The sequence below is a fragment of the Balearica regulorum genome, chromosome 17, assembly GCF_011004875.1.
Source record: "Balearica regulorum gibbericeps isolate bBalReg1 chromosome 17, bBalReg1.pri, whole genome shotgun sequence".
NCBI classification, from domain to species: Eukaryota; Metazoa; Chordata; class Aves; order Gruiformes; family Gruidae; genus Balearica; species Balearica regulorum.
Window position 1 is genome coordinate 15,300,219 of NC_046200.1, and position 16,359 is coordinate 15,316,577.

General features: G+C 67.6%; 3 protein-coding genes across 5 annotated transcripts; 2 read left to right on the forward strand and 1 right to left on the reverse strand.

The window, feature by feature from the left end:
• Positions 1 to 4,642: 4,642 nt before the first annotated feature.
• Positions 4,643 to 9,109, forward strand: SEC14L2 (SEC14 like lipid binding 2). Of its 2 annotated transcripts, XM_075769490.1 has the most exons (12): positions 4,643 to 4,791; positions 6,129 to 6,204; positions 6,321 to 6,364; positions 6,606 to 6,665; positions 6,747 to 6,935; positions 7,231 to 7,326; positions 7,574 to 7,634; positions 7,715 to 7,798; positions 7,903 to 8,009; positions 8,100 to 8,239; positions 8,339 to 8,508; positions 8,634 to 9,109. In XM_075769490.1, the coding sequence occupies exons 1-12, from the start codon at positions 4,738 to 4,740 to the stop codon at positions 8,783 to 8,785; spliced, it is 1,233 nt and encodes a 410-aa protein (XP_075625605.1). In that variant the 5' UTR covers positions 4,643 to 4,737; the 3' UTR covers positions 8,786 to 9,109. The 2 variants fall into 2 exon arrangements, with proteins under 2 accessions (XP_075625605.1, XP_075625606.1); XM_075769491.1 differs by lacking the exon at positions 7,231 to 7,326.
• Positions 9,110 to 9,664: 555 nt separating this feature from the next.
• On the forward strand, positions 9,665 to 11,738 carry MTFP1 (mitochondrial fission process 1). 2 transcript variants are annotated; one of them, XM_075769492.1, is made up of 4 exons: positions 9,665 to 9,769; positions 10,802 to 10,929; positions 11,003 to 11,235; positions 11,511 to 11,738. In XM_075769492.1, the coding sequence occupies exons 1-4, from the start codon at positions 9,718 to 9,720 to the stop codon at positions 11,584 to 11,586; spliced, it is 489 nt and encodes a 162-aa protein (XP_075625607.1). In that variant the 5' UTR covers positions 9,665 to 9,717; the 3' UTR covers positions 11,587 to 11,738. The 2 variants fall into 2 exon arrangements, with proteins under 2 accessions (XP_075625607.1, XP_075625608.1); XM_075769493.1 differs by having other exon boundaries at positions 11,072 to 11,235.
• A 386-nt stretch (positions 11,739 to 12,124) lies between these two features.
• LOC142604308 (uncharacterized) lies at positions 12,125 to 15,308 on the reverse strand. Its single transcript, XM_075769930.1, has 8 exons — positions 15,257 to 15,308; positions 14,373 to 14,558; positions 13,635 to 13,815; positions 13,388 to 13,499; positions 13,132 to 13,223; positions 12,685 to 12,779; positions 12,511 to 12,588; positions 12,125 to 12,396 (listed from the first exon to the last, which is right to left on the reverse strand). Exons 1-8 carry the CDS (start codon positions 15,306 to 15,308, stop codon positions 12,125 to 12,127), a joined length of 1,068 nt encoding a protein of 355 aa, XP_075626045.1.
• Between the last annotated feature and the right edge of the window lie 1,051 nt (positions 15,309 to 16,359).

A 16,359-nucleotide genomic window follows, 5' to 3' on the forward strand; every position in this document is an offset into this window, starting at 1 on the left:
GGAATGGGAATGGGATGGGAATGGGATGGGAATGGGGATGGGAATGGGATGGGAATGGGATGGGAATGGGATGGGAATGGGAATGGGAATGGGATGGGAATGGGAATGGGATGGGATGGGATGGGAATGGGAATGGGAATGGGGATGGGATGGGGATGGGATGGGAATGGGAATGGGAATGGGGATGGGAATGGGGATGGGGATGGGATGGAATGGGATGGGGATGGGAATGGGATGGGAATGGGAATGGGGATGGGAATGGGAATGGGGATGGGAATGGGGATGGGAATGGGATGGGAATGGGAATGGGATGGGAATGGGATGGGAATGGGAATGGGGATGGGAATGGGAATGGGAATGGGAATGGGAATGGGAATGGAATGGGAATGGGATGGGGATGGGGATGGGAATGGGATGGGAATGGGATGGGGATGGGGATGGGATGGGGTGGGGATGGGGATGGGAATGGGAATGGGAATGGGAATGGGGATGGGGATGGGGATGGGATGGGAATGGGGATGGGATGGGGATGGGATGGGAATGGGATGGGAATGGGGATGGGAATGGGGATGGGATGGGATGGGAATGGGATGGGAATGGGATGGGAATGGGATGGGGATGGGGATGGGAATGGGGATGGGATGGGATGGGAATGGGAATGGGAATGGGGATGGGAATGGGATGGGAATGGGATGGGGATGGGAATGGGAATGGGAATGGGGATGGGATGGGAATGGGAATGGGAATGGGAATGGGGATGGGATGGGGATGGGATGGGATGGGAATGGGATGGGGATGGGATGGGATGGGATGGGGATGGGATGGGATGGGGATGGGATGGGGATGGGAATGGGGATGGGATGGGATGGGAATGGGATGGGGATGGAATGGGATGGGATGGGGATGGGAATGGGAATGGGGATGGGATGGGATGGGAATGGGATGGGAATGGGAATGGGATGGGGATGGGATGGGAATGGGATGGGAATGGGGATGGGAATGGGGATGGATGGGATGGGAATGGGATGGGGATGGGACGGGAATGGGATGGGGATGGGGATGGGGATGGGATGGGATGGGGATGGGAATGGGAATGGGATGGGGATGGGATGGGATGGGAATGGGATGGGGATGGGAATGGGAATGGGATGGGATGGGATGGGATGGGGATGGGATAGGGATGGGATGGGATGGGGATGGGATAGGAATGGGAATGGGAATGGGATGGGAATGGGATGGGAATGGGATGGGAATGGGAATGGGGATGGGAATGGGAATGGGAATGGGGATGGGATGGGACGGGATGGGGATGGGATGGGAATGGGAATGGGAATGGGATGGGAATGGGATGGGGATGGGATGGGAATGGGAATGGGATGGGATGGGATGGGATGGGGATGGGATGGGGATGGGATGGGGATGGGATGGGACGGGGATGGGGATGGGATGGGGATGCGGATGGGATGGGATGGGGATGGGGATGGGAATGGGGATGGGAATGGGGATGGGATGGGGATGGGGACAGGGACAGGGACAAGAGCTGGGACAGGGATGGGGACAGGGACTAGGACAGGGACTGGAAGAGGCGCTGGGACAGGGACAGGGACCAGGACAGTCAGGGCTGGCCGGCACTGGGACAGGGATGGGCACCGGCACCGGGAGCGGAGGTGGGACCCTGCTGGACACTGCGACAGGGGCTGCACCCCGGGACCAGGACAGGGACCGGCGTCGGGAGGGGACAGGGACGGGCACAGGGACATGGGCCCCCACGGCCCCCACGGCCCCACGGCCCTGTGGATGCAGGGACACACGGCGGTACCGCGGGGACACATGGGGACACGGCCACGGGCGCACGGGGACACGCGCAGCCCTGCAGACACGGGCACCCCCCAGCCGCGCACCCCACGGCGCACGCGCGGGCACACGCCAACACCCAAGCGCCCCAAAATCCCCCTCCCCCCCCTCCCAGCGCTCCTCCACCGTCCCCATCCCGGCAGGGGCCAGGCAGCCCCACCGGTGCCACCGGCCCGGCCCCGCTCCGGCCACGTGTGCCCGGCACGTGTGCCGTCGTGGGGATTTGCCGGGAGGATTAGCTGCCGCGCGGGCCCTGGCGCTGACCTGCTTTTGGCGAGGGCCGTGCCAGGGCCGCGGCCGCGGTGCTGTGACCTCCCGGCTCCCGCAGCCGCCGCGCGCCCGCGGACGGGTCTGGCTGCGTCCCCCGTGTCCCCCCCCCCGTGTCCCCAACCGTGTCGTAACTGCGGGGGTTGAATCGCAGGGTGGACGGGGCCCCTCCGCCCACGGCCGGCAACTCGAGCCGGTTTAACCGCACCGCAAACCGTCCCTATTGCCGTGGGTTCGCTGTGCCATAAACAACAGCCGGGAGCCCCGTCCGGGGACGGGCACGGGCCGGGAAAGGTGGCTGCCGACAGCGGAGTCCTGCACGGCGTCGGAGCCCAAAATGGGAGCGTGGGGGGCTGCTGCCGTGGGACCTGCGTTGTGGGGGATGCGACTGGCTCGGGGGGGTGTCCCCGGGTGGGTCCCCGGGACGGGCACGGCTCCACGGGACGTCCCCAGGGCCATGGGGCACGGGGGGCTGCGTGGGACGCGTATGACTTCACGGGACAGCCGTGGCTCCGTGGGACACGTGGCTCCACGGGACATCCGTGGCTCCACGGGACATGCACAGCACTCCCGGCAGGGGACGGGGGGATGGGGGAACCTTCCCCTGCTCGGGACCCCGACCAGAGCCCGTCTGTGGGTGCCAGGGCTGTGGGACCCCTGCAGGGACCCCTTCCCCTGGGCAGGACCCCCTCGCTGGCCGGGGTCCCCTCTCAGGGATGTCCCCTCTCCCCGGCACCCTGTCCCTGTGCTCCAGCCCCTGTGCCTGAGCCGGCACCCTGTCCCCACATCCGTTCCCCAGCTCCCACCCCGTCCCCCCTCCCTGCCCCCATGTCACCATATCCCTCCCCATGGCCCTGCGCCCCCCCATATCCCTCCCCATGGCCCCGCGCCCCCCCATATCCCTCCCCATGGCCCCGTGCCCCCCCCATATCCCTCCCCATGGCCCCGCGCCCCCCCATATCCCTCCCCATGGCCCCATGCCCCCCCATATCCGTCCCCATACCCCCGTGTCCTCCCACGCTCCCCATACCTCACACCCCCATATTCCCCTTGCCCCCCCATGCCCCCATGTCATCCTGGGGTCCCCACCCCCCCATGCTCCCCCATACCCCCTGTACCCCCCTACATCTCCATACCCCCCAAACCTGCCATACCCCCTATACCCGCCATGTCCCCCCATACCCACCATACCCCACAACCCCTATACTCCCCATACCCCTCATGTCCCACATACCCCCGTATCCCCCACAACCCCCCTGCTCCTCCGTGCCCCCTGTGCCCCCATACCTCCCCTACACCCCCTCAATACCCCCTATACCCCCACAACCCCTATAGCTCCCATATCCCTCATGCCCCCTGTACCCTCTATAGCCCCCATACCCCCCACTCCCATACCCCCCATACCCCCTATACCCCCATACCCCCTATACCCCCCCAGTACCCCCCATACCCCTCAGTCCCTCCCATGTCCCCATATCCCCTATGCCCCCCGTACCCCCAACACCTCCACATTACCCTCTCATACCCCATATACCCCTAAGCCCCCGCGTGTCCCCATACCCCCAATACCCCCTATAGCCCCCAAGCCCCCCCGTGTCCCTATAGCCCCCATACCCCCATACCCCCCAATCCACCCCGTGTCCCCACACCCCCCATATCCCCTATACCCCAATACCCCATACTCCCTATACCCCCAATACTCCTGTACTCCCCAATATCCCCCAATGCCCCCATACCCCCCAATACCCCCATATGCCGCCATAACCCCTACACCTCCATACCCGCCAATACCCCCATACACCCCCGTACCGCCATACCCCCGATACCCCCATACACCCCCATACCCCCCATACCCCTATAACCCCATACCTCTGCATACCTCCCCATACCCCTGTACCCCCATACGCCTCCATACCATCCACACCCCCAATAACCCCATACTCCCATAGCCACATACCCCTCCATAGCCCTGTACCCCGATACCCCCATACCCCAATACCCCCCTATACCCCCATACCCCCGATACCCCCATATCCCCCTATACCCCCTATACCTCCATACCCCCCTATACCGCCCCATAGCCCCACACCCCCCATACCCCCCAATGCCCCCAATACCCCATACCGCCATATGCCAATACCCCCCTATACCCCCTATGCGTCCATACCCCCCATACCCCCGATACCCCCATACCCCTATACCCCCCATACCCCCCTATACCCTCATACCCCCCTATACCGCTCCATACCCCCCTATACCGCCCCATAACCCACCTATACCCCCATACCCCTATACCCCCCAGTGCCCCCCTATACCCCCATACCCCCCAATGCCCCCCCATACCCCCCTATACCGCCCCATACCCCCCCTATACCCCCCTACCCCCCAGTGCCCCCCCTACCCCCCAGTGCCCCCCATACCCCCCAGTGCCCCCCATACCCCCCGCCCCCGGGGCAGCCGCAGGCCCCGGCCGGGCGGGCAGGGTCCAAGGCCGGGCCGGGGCGGGCCGGGGCGGGGCGGGCCGGGCTGGGGGAGGCGCTCCGGAGCCTCCGCAACCTGCCGCCGCCCCGGCCGCCCGTCAGAGCCGGCGCATCCCCCAGCCGGGGCCGGGGCACCATGAGCGGCCGCGTCGGGGACCTGAGCCCGCGGCAGGCGGAGGCGCTGGCCCAGGTGAGCCGGGCCCGGCGGCCGGGGGATGCGGGGCGGGGAGCCGGGGGAGCGGGGAGCCGGGGGAGCGGGGAGCCGGGGGAGCGGGGAGCCGGGGCCGCCCCCGCCGGCCTGCGCAGAGCCCAGAGCCGCCCGCTGCGCCCCGGCATCCCGGCGGCGGGAGCATCGGCCCGGCCCGGCCCTGCCCGCCCCCCCGAGCACGAACCCACGGGCCGAGCCCCCCCCGTGGCGCTGCCCACTGGGGAAGGGACCGTCCCGGGTGGGGCCCGGGGGGGGGGGGGTCTGGCTGGACGCAGCGTCCCACCGGCGGCCCCCCCCGGGACCGGGCACCGGCGAGGCCCCCGTCACCCTCCGGTCCCTCCGGCCGGTCCCGCCGGCACCTGGGGAACCTCCCGCGGCACCGCGGGGCTCCCGGCACCCAGGGCGCCCGTCCGAACCGGCCGGCGGTCACCCACCGTGCCACCCACGCCACCTTGGCGGCCGCGCCACCCAAAGCCACCTGCGACGCCTTCGCCGGCACCTCGCCGAGGCGCCGGGGTTTATCCCGCCCCGCCGAGCGGGCGACGCTGCCAGATTTCTCTTATCGCTGCCTTTGCAACCCAACCAAACTCCAGCCGCGGGCGATGACCCCGGCGGGATCCAGAGGCCGAGGGGCCGGTCGGGGCGCAGGGCCGAACCCCCCCTCGGTGCCAAGGCGAGCTGCCAAACCCATCCGCCGGCACCTTGTTTTTCTCAGGGTGAAGCAGCTAATCCTGGGTTTAATTACACCTAAATTCACCCGGAGATAATCTAATCAGCCTCGTTAAGGCGAGGTCCCGGACTGGTACGGAGATTTGGGCCGTAGCCTGGCCGGGGTGAGCGGGGCCACGCGCCCAAGGTGCCCCGGCCCCCCCAAACCACCCCCCGTCCTGCACCCCGACACCCTCCTGCCCGCTCCGGGGGGGGGGCTGTGCCTCGCCAGGGTGTCACCGGAGCGGGGGGACGCGCCGTGACCGGCCGGTGACCGGCTCCATCCCACCGGTGATGGCCGAGGAGGGGACCGGCCCGCCCGGTCCCTGCGGGGTGAGGGTGGCCGGCGGGACCCCCCCGCTCCCACCCCGGTGAGAGGGGCCCCGGCGTGGGGACACCCCGTGCTTGGTGGCCGCTGGGGACGGCCCCCCCCGGGGAGGAGAGCGGAGACCGGCCACTCGTCACGGCTGCACGTGGCGGCAGGACGGGGCGCAGGGTGTCCCTCCTCTCCTGGGACATTTTTTTTTTTGGGGGGGGCGGGGACACGGAACCGCCAGCCTTGGGGCTTTTGGGGGGGACCCCTCCACCAACAGTTGCTCTTCTCCCCCCAGTTTCGGGAGAACCTGCGGGACGTGCTGCCCTCCCTGCCCTCCCAGGACGACTATTTCCTCCTGAAATGGCTCCGAGGTACCCGCGGGGTGGGGGGGACACGTGGGGGGGAGGCTGGCAGACCCCACGGGGTGCGGGGGGCTGCGGAGCCGGGGGCCGCTGGCGGCGGGGCTGAGCTCTCCGCTCTCTTGCAGCCCGTTGCTTCGACCTGCCCAAGGCGGAGGCGATGCTCCGCAAGGTGAGAGGGGGCACCCCGTTGTTTTTTTTTGGGGGGGGGGGGGATGACGACACCCTGCGGTACTGCTGTTGAGCTCCCGGTTGTCACCTGGGATGGGCCAGCGTGCCTCGGGCCACCGCCCCAGCCCCTCTCTGCCGCTGGGGGTGACCTGCCTGTGGGATGCACCCCATCCCGTGGGATAGGGGGTCCCCAAATCCCCTCACCCCACCTCGCTCTGCTCCCCCCCCCCCCCCCCCCCCAGCACGTCGAGGTCCGCAAGTACATGGACGCCGATAACATCATCGCCTGGGAGGCCCCCGAGGTGGGTGTCCCCAACCCCGGACGGGCCCGTCCCCCCTCGCCGGGGGGTGCGCGGCCCCCTGAGCCCCCCGTGCTCCCGCAGGTGATCAGGAAGTACATGTCGGGGGGGATGTGCGGCTACGACCGGGAGGGCAGCCCCATCTGGTACGAGATCATCGGGCCGCTGGACGCCAAGGGGCTGCTCTTCTCCGCCTCCAAGCAGGACCTGCTCAAGAACAAGTTCCGGGACTGCGAGGTGCTGCGGCACGAGTGCGAGCGGCAGAGCCAGAAGGTGGGTGCCTGCCTGCGCCCTGCCTGCACCTGCCCAGCCCTGCCTGCGCCCTGCCAGACCCACCAGCCCATCTCCCCGCCGTCCCCACCGCCCCGTGTCCCTGCCAGCCCCACAAGCCCCCGCCGTGCCCAGCCCCACCGCCGCAGCCCTGTCCCCGCACCCACACCGTCCCCGACGCCCCTTCTCCCCGCGCCGACGCTTGGAGGAGGCTCTGCCCCGGGGGGCACCAGCCCGTGGGTCCCTGCAGCGGCTGGGCGCTGCCTGAGCCCCCCCCGACCCCGTCCTCTCATCCCAGCTGGGCAAGAAGATCGAGATGGTGCTGATGGTCTACGACTGCGAGGGCCTGGGCTTGAAGCACCTCTGGAAGCCAGCCGTGGACACGTACGGGGAGGTGAGGGGCTCCCTGCCCGGCCCCCCCTTCCCCGGCGGGGACCACGGCCGTCCCCGGGCTGCGGCGGTGACGCGGTGACGCAGGGATCCGGGCTGACTCATGGTCCCGAGGGACGATGCAAGAGCGGATCCCTGCCGGTGCTCCGCACACCCGCGGCGTTTGGGGTGGGGGTCCCGCCGTGCTCCCCCCCGTGCCGGGGTGGGTGTGTGGGGTGGGAGGATGACCCGAAGCTCTGCCCGTCCCGCAGCTCCTGTCCATGTTCGAGGAGAATTACCCTGAGTCCCTCAAGCGCCTGTTTATCGTGAAGGGTGAGTTCGGCCCCGGGGTCCCACTCCCCCCGGCCGGGTGCTGACCCCCACCCTGACGCCCCCGGTTCGCCCCCCCCCAGCCCCCAAGATCTTCCCCGTGGCCTACAACCTCGTCAAGCACTTCCTGAGCGAGGACACCCGCAAGAAGGTCGTGGTCCTGGGATGTGAGTCCTGACCCCCTCCCTGGGGTGTCCCACCCATGGGTGAAACCCCAACCCTGGTGGGGGGCCACAGCCCCCCCAAACCCCGCTGTCCTCCACCCCACCAGCCAACTGGAAGGAAGTCCTGCAGAAGTACATCGACCCCGAGCAGATCCCGGTGGAGTACGGGGGGACCCTGACGGACCCCGACGGGGACCCCAAATGCCCGAGCAAGGTAGAAGCCCCCCCCCCCCTGCTCCCCGGGTTCCTCGGGGGTGCGCGGGTGGTTCCCCCCATCCCCACGTCCACCTCCTTTCCCTTCCAGATCAACTACGGGGGGGACGTGCCCCAACACTACTACGTGCGGGACCAGCTGGCGCAGCAGTACGAGCACACGGTGGTGGTGAACCGCGGCTCGTCCCACCAGGTCGAGTACGAGATCCTCTTCCCCGGCTGCGTCCTCAGGTCAGGGGGGGCTCCACGCCCCGGGGGGGGACAACGGAGAACGGTGGGTGTCCCCAGCGCCCCCCCGCCGCGGGATCCCCACGGCTCTTTGCGGCACAGGTGGCAGTTCCGGTCGGAGGGGTCTGACGTGGGTTTCGGGGTGTACCTGAAGACCAAGATCGGGGAGCGGCAGCGTGCGGGCGAGATGACCGAGGTGCACCCCAACCAGCGCTACAACTCCCACATGGTGCCCGAGGACGGCTCCCTCACCTGCTCCACACCCGGCATCTGTGAGCGCATCCCCCTTCCCCGCGGTGCCACGGGGCTGGGCGGGGGGGCAAAACGGGACGGCGACCCGACGCCCCCAGGGGTGCTCCCCGCGTCCCTGACACCCCCCTTTTTCCCCTTCCCGCAGACGTCCTGCGCTTCGACAACACCTACAGCTACCTCCACGCCAAGAAGGTGAGCTACAGCGTGGAGGTGCTGCTGCCCGACGCCGCCTCCGCCCAGCAGATCCAGAAGCTGGGGGACAGGCTCAGCGAGGTGGGCCTCAACCACAGCCCCTAGCCATGGCCCCGGCCGTGCCCCCCCGCCGCGGGGGACACACACACACCCCCACCCCCCCCACCCCGGGTCCCACGGCCGGGCAGGCGGCTGCTCCACGGCCCCGGGACGGGTGGGAGGATGGAGGGAGGGGGCCGAGCCCCCAGAGCTCACGGACCGAGGTTGGGGGGCTGAGCAGGGCCGGAGGGGGCTGAGTGTGCGGGGGGGGGGTGTGTGTGTGTGTGGGGGGGGGTGTATGTGTGGGGGGGTGCCCCCCGTCTGTGCCTTATGTGGGTCCTGTGCCCACCTGCTGCTGTGTGGGGTGGGGGGAGTAAAGGGATGCACCGAGCCGGCTCTCCTCTGGTTTTTGTCCCCCAGCCCCATAACTGCTCCTGGCTGCCCCCCCAGCCCCCTAACCAGCCCCATAACCAGCCCTGTGCCCCCTAACCAGCCCCCTAACCAGCCCCATAACCAGCCCTGTGCCCCCCCCAGCCCCATAACCAGCCCCATAACCAGCCCTGTGCCCCCCCCAGCCCCATAACCAGCCCCATAACCAGCCCTGTGCCCCCCCAGCCCCATAACCAGCCCCATAACCAGCCCTGTGCCCCCCAACCAGCCCCATAACCAGCCCCCTAACCAGCCCTGTGCCCCCTAACCAGCCCCATAACCAGCCCTGTGCCCCCTAACCAGCCCCATAACCAGCCCCATAACCAGCCCTGTGCCCCCCCTCAGCCCCTGCTGCCCCCCTCCGCTCACGTGAGCGCCGGTGACGTAGGCCGCGCGCCCGCCCGCCCCCGCCTCCGCGGCGGGGGTCACGTGCGGCCAGGCCCCGCCTTCCCGCCGCCATCTCGCGGCCGGGCGCAGAGCCGAGGCCCGGGCTCGGTCCCGCCCCGCGCCGGTGACGCGCCCTCGAGGGGGCGGGGCGGGCTCGTGCGGCGGAGGCGGCAGCGCGCGCCATGGGGGTGGCGGAGCCCGACCTCTACCGGGACACGTGGGTCCGGTACCTGGGTGAGCACCGCGCCGGGCACCGGCACCGGGTACTGCACCGGGTACTGCACCGGGCACCGGGCACTGACACCGGGTACTGCACCGGGTACTGACACCGGGTACCGGGCACTGACACCGGGTACTGCACCGGGCACTGGGCACTGACACCGGGTATTGCACCGGGTACCGGGCACTGACACCGGGCACTGACACCGGGTACTGCACCGGGTACCGAGCACTGACACCAGGCACTGACATCGGGTACCGGGCACTGACACCGGGTACTGACACCGGGTACCGGGCACTGACACCGGGTACTGACACCAGGTATTGCACCGGGCACCGGGTACTGACACCGGGTACTGACACCGAGCACCGGGTACTGACACCGGGTATTGCACCGGGTACCGGGCACTGACACCGGGTACTGACACCGGCTATTGCGCTGGGCACTGACACCGGGTACCGGGCACTGCACCGGGCACTGGGCACTGCACCGGGCACGGGCACCAGTAGTGCATACTGACCCTGGGCACCGCGCATCGGGTGCTGACACCGGTCAGAGCGCTGGGCAGCAGGCACTCGATACCGGGCACCGGCACCGGGCACCGGCACACGTCCTCGGGTACCGACACCGGGCGCTGACACCCGGCACTGACACTGGGTACCAGCACCGGGTACCAGCACCGCACACCGGGCACTGGCGCCGGGTACCGGTACCACCCACCGGGCACCGGTACGGCACTGGGTAACCACGCTGCACACCGGCACTGATACCAGGCACCGGCACCAGCACCGGGTACTGGCACCGGGTACCAGGACCAGTCACTGTCCCCAGTACCGGCGCTGGGTGCGGGTCACAGACACCGGCACCGGGCGCTGTCACCAGTGACCGACAGCCCAGCCGTGCCGGGAGCAGCGGGGGGGTCCAGGGTGACCCGGCTGCTCCAACCCCCCCGCAGAGGATCTGTCCCCGCCGCCAGCCACCCGCCCCCGGTGGCACGGGGACACCCCGGGACACGACCGTCCCCGCTGACCCCCCCCGACCCGCAGGTTACGCCAACGAGGTGGGCGAATCCTTCCGCTCGCTGGTGCCGGTGCCGGTGGTGTGGGCCAGCTACGGCGTGGCCACCGCCTACGTGACCGCCGACGCCATCGACAAGGGCCGGAGAGCCGCCGCCGTGAGTGTCACCCCCTCCCCGCCCCCTCCCCGCTGACCCCCCCCCACACTGACCCCCCCGTGTCCCCCCCCAGGCCCACGCGCAGGACCCCGCGCAGGCCACGCGGGTGGGGGTGGCGGTGGCGGACACCTTCGTCTGGCAGAGCCTGGCCTCGGTGGCCATCCCCGGCCTCACCATCAACCGCCTCTGCGCCGCCTCGCTGGCCCTGCTGGGCGCCGTCACCCGCTGGCCGCTGCCCCTGCGCCGCTGGGCCACCACCGCCCTGGGGCTGGCCGCCATCCCCCTCATCGTCACCCCCATCGACAGGTACGGGCACGCGGGGCACCTTCTCCTCCCCGGGGGGTGTCCCCACCCCAGAGGGGCTTTGCTGGGGTCCAGCCGGGACGCGGCCCCGCGGGGACGGGGATTAGCGGGAGCCGGGGATTAGCGAGGTGAGGCTGCGCTAAGCCTGGTTTTGGTTGGGCTGAGGTCCCGGTGACAGCAGGGACAGAGGCCCGGGGGGGGGGGGGTGGGGAACGGTTCTGGCCAGCCGCCCCCTCATCGTACCCCGGGGACCCCCCCGACCCCTTCTCCTGCCGCAGGACGGTGGATTTCCTGATGGACTCCAGCCTCCGCAAGCTCTACACGGCCCCAGGAGAGCCCCCGGCCCCGCACTGAACCTCCCCCCCAACCCCAGGCTGGGGAAACTGAGGCAACGCTGCTGATTTTGGGGTGCTGTGACCCATCTACTGTGATCCCTCGCTCCAGCGACGCCGCTGGAGTGACCACCCTGTCCCGTGGCTGGTCCTAATAAACCATTTCAAACTTGACGTTGTGCTGGGTGATGCTCAGGAACCGCGGCCATGCTGGAGCTGGTGGGGACCCATCGCCATGTCCCCTTCCCAGGTGAATCTCTACCCTGGGATGGATGGTTCCTGCACCCCCAGGTCCCAGCTGGAACCCCTCTATAGCCACCACCACCCTCTGGGGACTGTCCCCAAGGAGCTGCCACCATGACCAAGATCTCCAGGGACCCAAGCTAGGAGACAACAGCTCCAGTGCCACGGGCTGGGGACGTGCCACCACGCCTGGAAGCCACATTCGTGGCTTCCAGGCGTGGTGGCACGTCCCCAGCCCACGGTGGCATCTGCATGGTACCACCAGGAGAAGTTTTAGAGAAAACCACCTTTTATTGGTGAGGAAGGGGGTCACCAGCTCATGCCAAGCCCTGCCCCTGGCCACCGTAGTCTGGACCCACCTCACCCTCTTTCTCCAGCTCTCTGGGGACCAGGGCCCCCACCACGCTCTGGAGCTCGGCGTGGAAGGGACAGTGCCGTCTCTGTCGCCGTCGTCTCCGCCGGCGCCCGCCCAGGCGCCAGATGGCCAAGGCCAGTCCCAGCAGACCCCCCACCAGGGCAGCTGCTGCCAAGGTGCTGCCCACCAGGGCCAGCCCAGCCAGCAGGAACCTCTTCATGGTGCGGCATGGTGCTGGGGACATCAAAAAAAAAAATAAATAACCAAAATTGGAGGTTCAGAGGGTGCTTCAGCACCTGAGATGGTGGGTTTGGGGCCACGGGGAGAAGGTTGGAGGTGTCTGCTCACCTTCGTACCACGGCACCTTCTTCTGCACCAGCAATGGTCCAACCGTCTCTCGGTGGAGCGTCCCCTCTCCCGGGAACCCTGCAGAAGGACATGGCCCAAAGAACCTGTCCCAGCCCCAGGAACACCCCCAAGACCCCAAAGCCAGGTGGGGTCACCCCACCCCAGCCCTGGTACCTGGCAGCTCTCCGGGGAGGGTGTCACCAGGGGGACAGCCGGTGTCACAGCAGTGGCACAGGGCGCTCTGGGAAGGGTCCTCTGCGTTGTGCCAGCTGGGAGGAGAGGACAGAGCTGGGGGGGGGGGTGTCTGGGGGTCCCCAACCTTCACTGCAAGCCCCACGTGGTGCCATGCCAGCAGGTCCCTCCAGGTCCTGGTGTGGGCATTGGCCACCCTGGAGATGTCCCCCAGGTGGCACCAAGCACATTCCCAACTCATCTGCACCAGGAGGGAGCCAGGGCCTGTGGTGATGCCACCTGGCTACCATGGGAGAAGAGGTGGCATCCAGACCGCGGTGGGGTGGCTCGGTCCCCCAGATGGATTCCCTGACAAGTGACTTCTGCTCCCAAAGCACCCATGGGTGCTCGTGTCCTGGGGCACCGAGCCTGCTCCAGGGCTGAGCTTACCCGGCCGTGGCTTGGCTGTAGAAGCAGGACCTGGCACCATGCCCCCGGCCACCGGCAGGGCCCCGCACCGTCAGCAGGCAGTGCACGTAGACCTGCCGAGACACCAGCACGCCGCCATCACCACGTCCTTCCTCGGGGACCCTGCTGTCCTCCCACCCAACCCCGTGGGGTTGAGACCACCCCGGCAGGGAGCAGGATGCCCCAGGAAGGATGGTGCTTTGGGAGCCCACCACCAAGGACACAACCCCAACCTCACCTCCTCCTCGGGCTCGTCCTCCAGCACGGGGGCCGGGACGGTGAGCCGGAGGGCAGACACCCCTCTCCGGTGCTGGACAGACACGGTCCCCAGCTTCTGCCCGTGCAGGCACCTGAGGCAGGAGAGCAACGTGGGGACCTTCCCAGGCTGTCTCCAGTCCCTGGATATCCCTCCCCGTCAGGAGACCTTGCAGGACCTCAGGGTGCCTGGAGCAGCGGTCCCCACCTCCCGCCCCATGGGCACTGACCCACGGCTATTCACCACCATGAAGACCCTCCTGGAGTGTCCCAGCTGCTCCGAGCTGGTCCCGTAGCACTGGTCCACGTAGATCTTGAGGGAGATGGTGGGACTGAAGTCAACCCTGGCCTCCAGGTGGATGGCAGAGCCGGGGCTGAGCACCAGCAGCTTCTTTGTGGCGCTGGGGTCCCCTGAAGGAGAAGGGAGGGTGGGCTCAGTGTGACATCCTGAGCCTGTCCCACCACAGACAGGGACATTGGACACATCCCAGACCACCGCCCATAGGTGTCTTTGCCTCCACCCCTGCCAGTTGGGTGCTGCCTGCAGCTCCCCCTTCTTGGAGCCCACCCCTTGTCCCTGGAAGCCAAGGGCTGTCCCAGCTCTGCCACCCCAGTCTGGCTTCCCGGCCTGCTCTCCAGAGCTACAGCACCTTCCTGTCCCCTCCACGAGGCCAAGAGGGACCGTGTCACCCATCGGAACAAGGGGCAGCTGACCCTCAAAATCCAGTCACGGTATCAAGCACAGGACTGGGAACATCTCAAAGCACCACCATTGAAAGCCCCTACACCCTCTGCAGAGCTGGGAGGGGAGGTCCTGCAGGGGTGACCACCTTCTCCTGATGGGCCTTAGAACTGAGGCCAGCCAGGAGAAAGCACTGGGTGCTGCTGGGCAATCCCAAGGGTCTGGGATGGACCCTGCGGTCTCATCCGCCAGAGTCACCACCCAAGACAAGACCCAGAGCACTCACCATCCAGGATGCTCAAGGTGAAGTTCATGATGGGCTCCTCAGAGCGGGAGTGAGCACGAGCCCCACCAGGCAGGGTGGCAGCAGCAAGCACTGAGGTTGCAGCCCTTGTCCCCATGCCTGAGGACACCACTGGAGCCATCACCGTGTGGCCAGAGGACGCTGAAGCAGCTGGAGCCGTGGTGGTCCCTGCAGCAAGGGGCAGGTTTAGCACGCAGGAGTAGGTCCCAGGCACAGTGGGGACATCCAGGTCCTCAGATGTCCCTGGGGCTCGTGGAGGGCAGCTGGCAGCAGAGGAGGGGAGAGCACCCAGGAGCTCAGCTGGGTTTGGGCACAGCGGGGTGCTCCTCCATCCCCAGCTCCCACAGCCAGGACCTCCCCGGCCTCAGTGGCCAGGCCCTGGTATGGGACCACTGTGGTCACTGTAGTGGTGGGTTCTGGAGGAGCTGCTGCTCCACAGGGTTCTCCACACCTCCCCCAAAACGCAAGGTTAAGTGTCCCCAGCCACCTCAGCACCAGGCATGCTTGGGAGCAGACAGGCCGCACCAAAAGCGCCTCCCAGTAGCATGACCCTGGCCAAGACTGGGGACAGACCAGGAGCTGCTCATGGGACAGGAGACCACTGCCAGCAGCCATGTACCCCACCAGTGTCACTAGTCCCCGCACCCAAATCGGGTCCTTACAGACCTGCTGGGACCTGGGGGCACAAGGAGCTCCTGGCAAGCCCCCACAAGGGTCATTGCAAGAAGTCTCCTCTGCACCAAGACCTGTACCAGCAGGTCCAGGAGAATGCCAGGAACCAGCACTGGACAAAACCAAGAGGCACCCACCACCCACCTCCTCCAGTACAACCAGTGGGGGAACTGGGGGGTCCCAGCCCCACTCACCTGCCACCCCCAGCAGAGCCCCACACACCAGCACCCACCAACACAGCCCCATCCTCAGCCAGCAGCAGCCCCAGCCCCACCCCTGGGGGCCTTTAAAGACCAGGGCTGGGTGCCAACAGGCCCCACCTGGTGCTGCCGGGTTTGGGGGATTTGCTTGATTTTCTCTGCAATCAGCAGTCCCACGCGTGGGGCTGGTCCTACACACCATCCCATCCCATCCCATCCCATCCCATCCCATCCCATCCCATCCCATCCCATCCCATCCCATCCCACCACTCAGTCTGGTCCTGTGCGTGGTCCTGGTCCTGTCCAAAGCCCAGGTCCCACTGCATGGTCCCATACCCATCAGTTAGTCCTGGTCCCATGCACGGTGCTGGTCCCACCATGTAGTTTGGGTCCTGCATGCGGTCCTGGTCCTACCAATTTGCCCCGATCCCAGTTGCACCACATGGTCTGGTCCCACCACTCAGTCTTGGTCCCATAGATGTTCCCGATCCCACCTCATGGTCCTACACCATGTGGCCCACTACAGTTTTGATCCCACCACTCAGTCATGGTCCCATGCATGATCCTGGTCCCCAGTGCACCATCCTTGTCCCATTATGGTCCTGCTGGCAGCCCCAGCCACAGTCCCACCACACGATCCTGGACCCGTAGTCCCACCTTGGTCCCATTTATTGAGAACAAAAGCCTGTGGGATGGGGGACCTCAGTGGGAGGACTTTCCTTCCACCCCTCGGTCCCAGGCAAGCGCAGAGCTGCTGCTCCTCACCCTGGGGCTGGCTGCCGGCCGCTCTCCAGGACAGGCAGCCCCATGGGGACAGGCAGCCCGGTCAGGGGTGGCAGTTTGGTCACAGCCAGGACAGACGTGGTGAAGTGCACACGTCCGTGGCTCCTGCCTGTCTCGGACGGTCCCAAAACCCCATCACAGCCCCCTCTGTGTAGGTTGACCTGGTGACATGGGCACAGAGGGACACGGAGCATGTCCCCACAGGGGACACCATCCCAGGTGGGCTGTGCGGCCGACCTCCTGCCTCGGAAGGGGCTTTTCCATCCTGCCATCTGCAGATGGTGGGATTTGTCACCTGCTCCCAGCAGAAGACC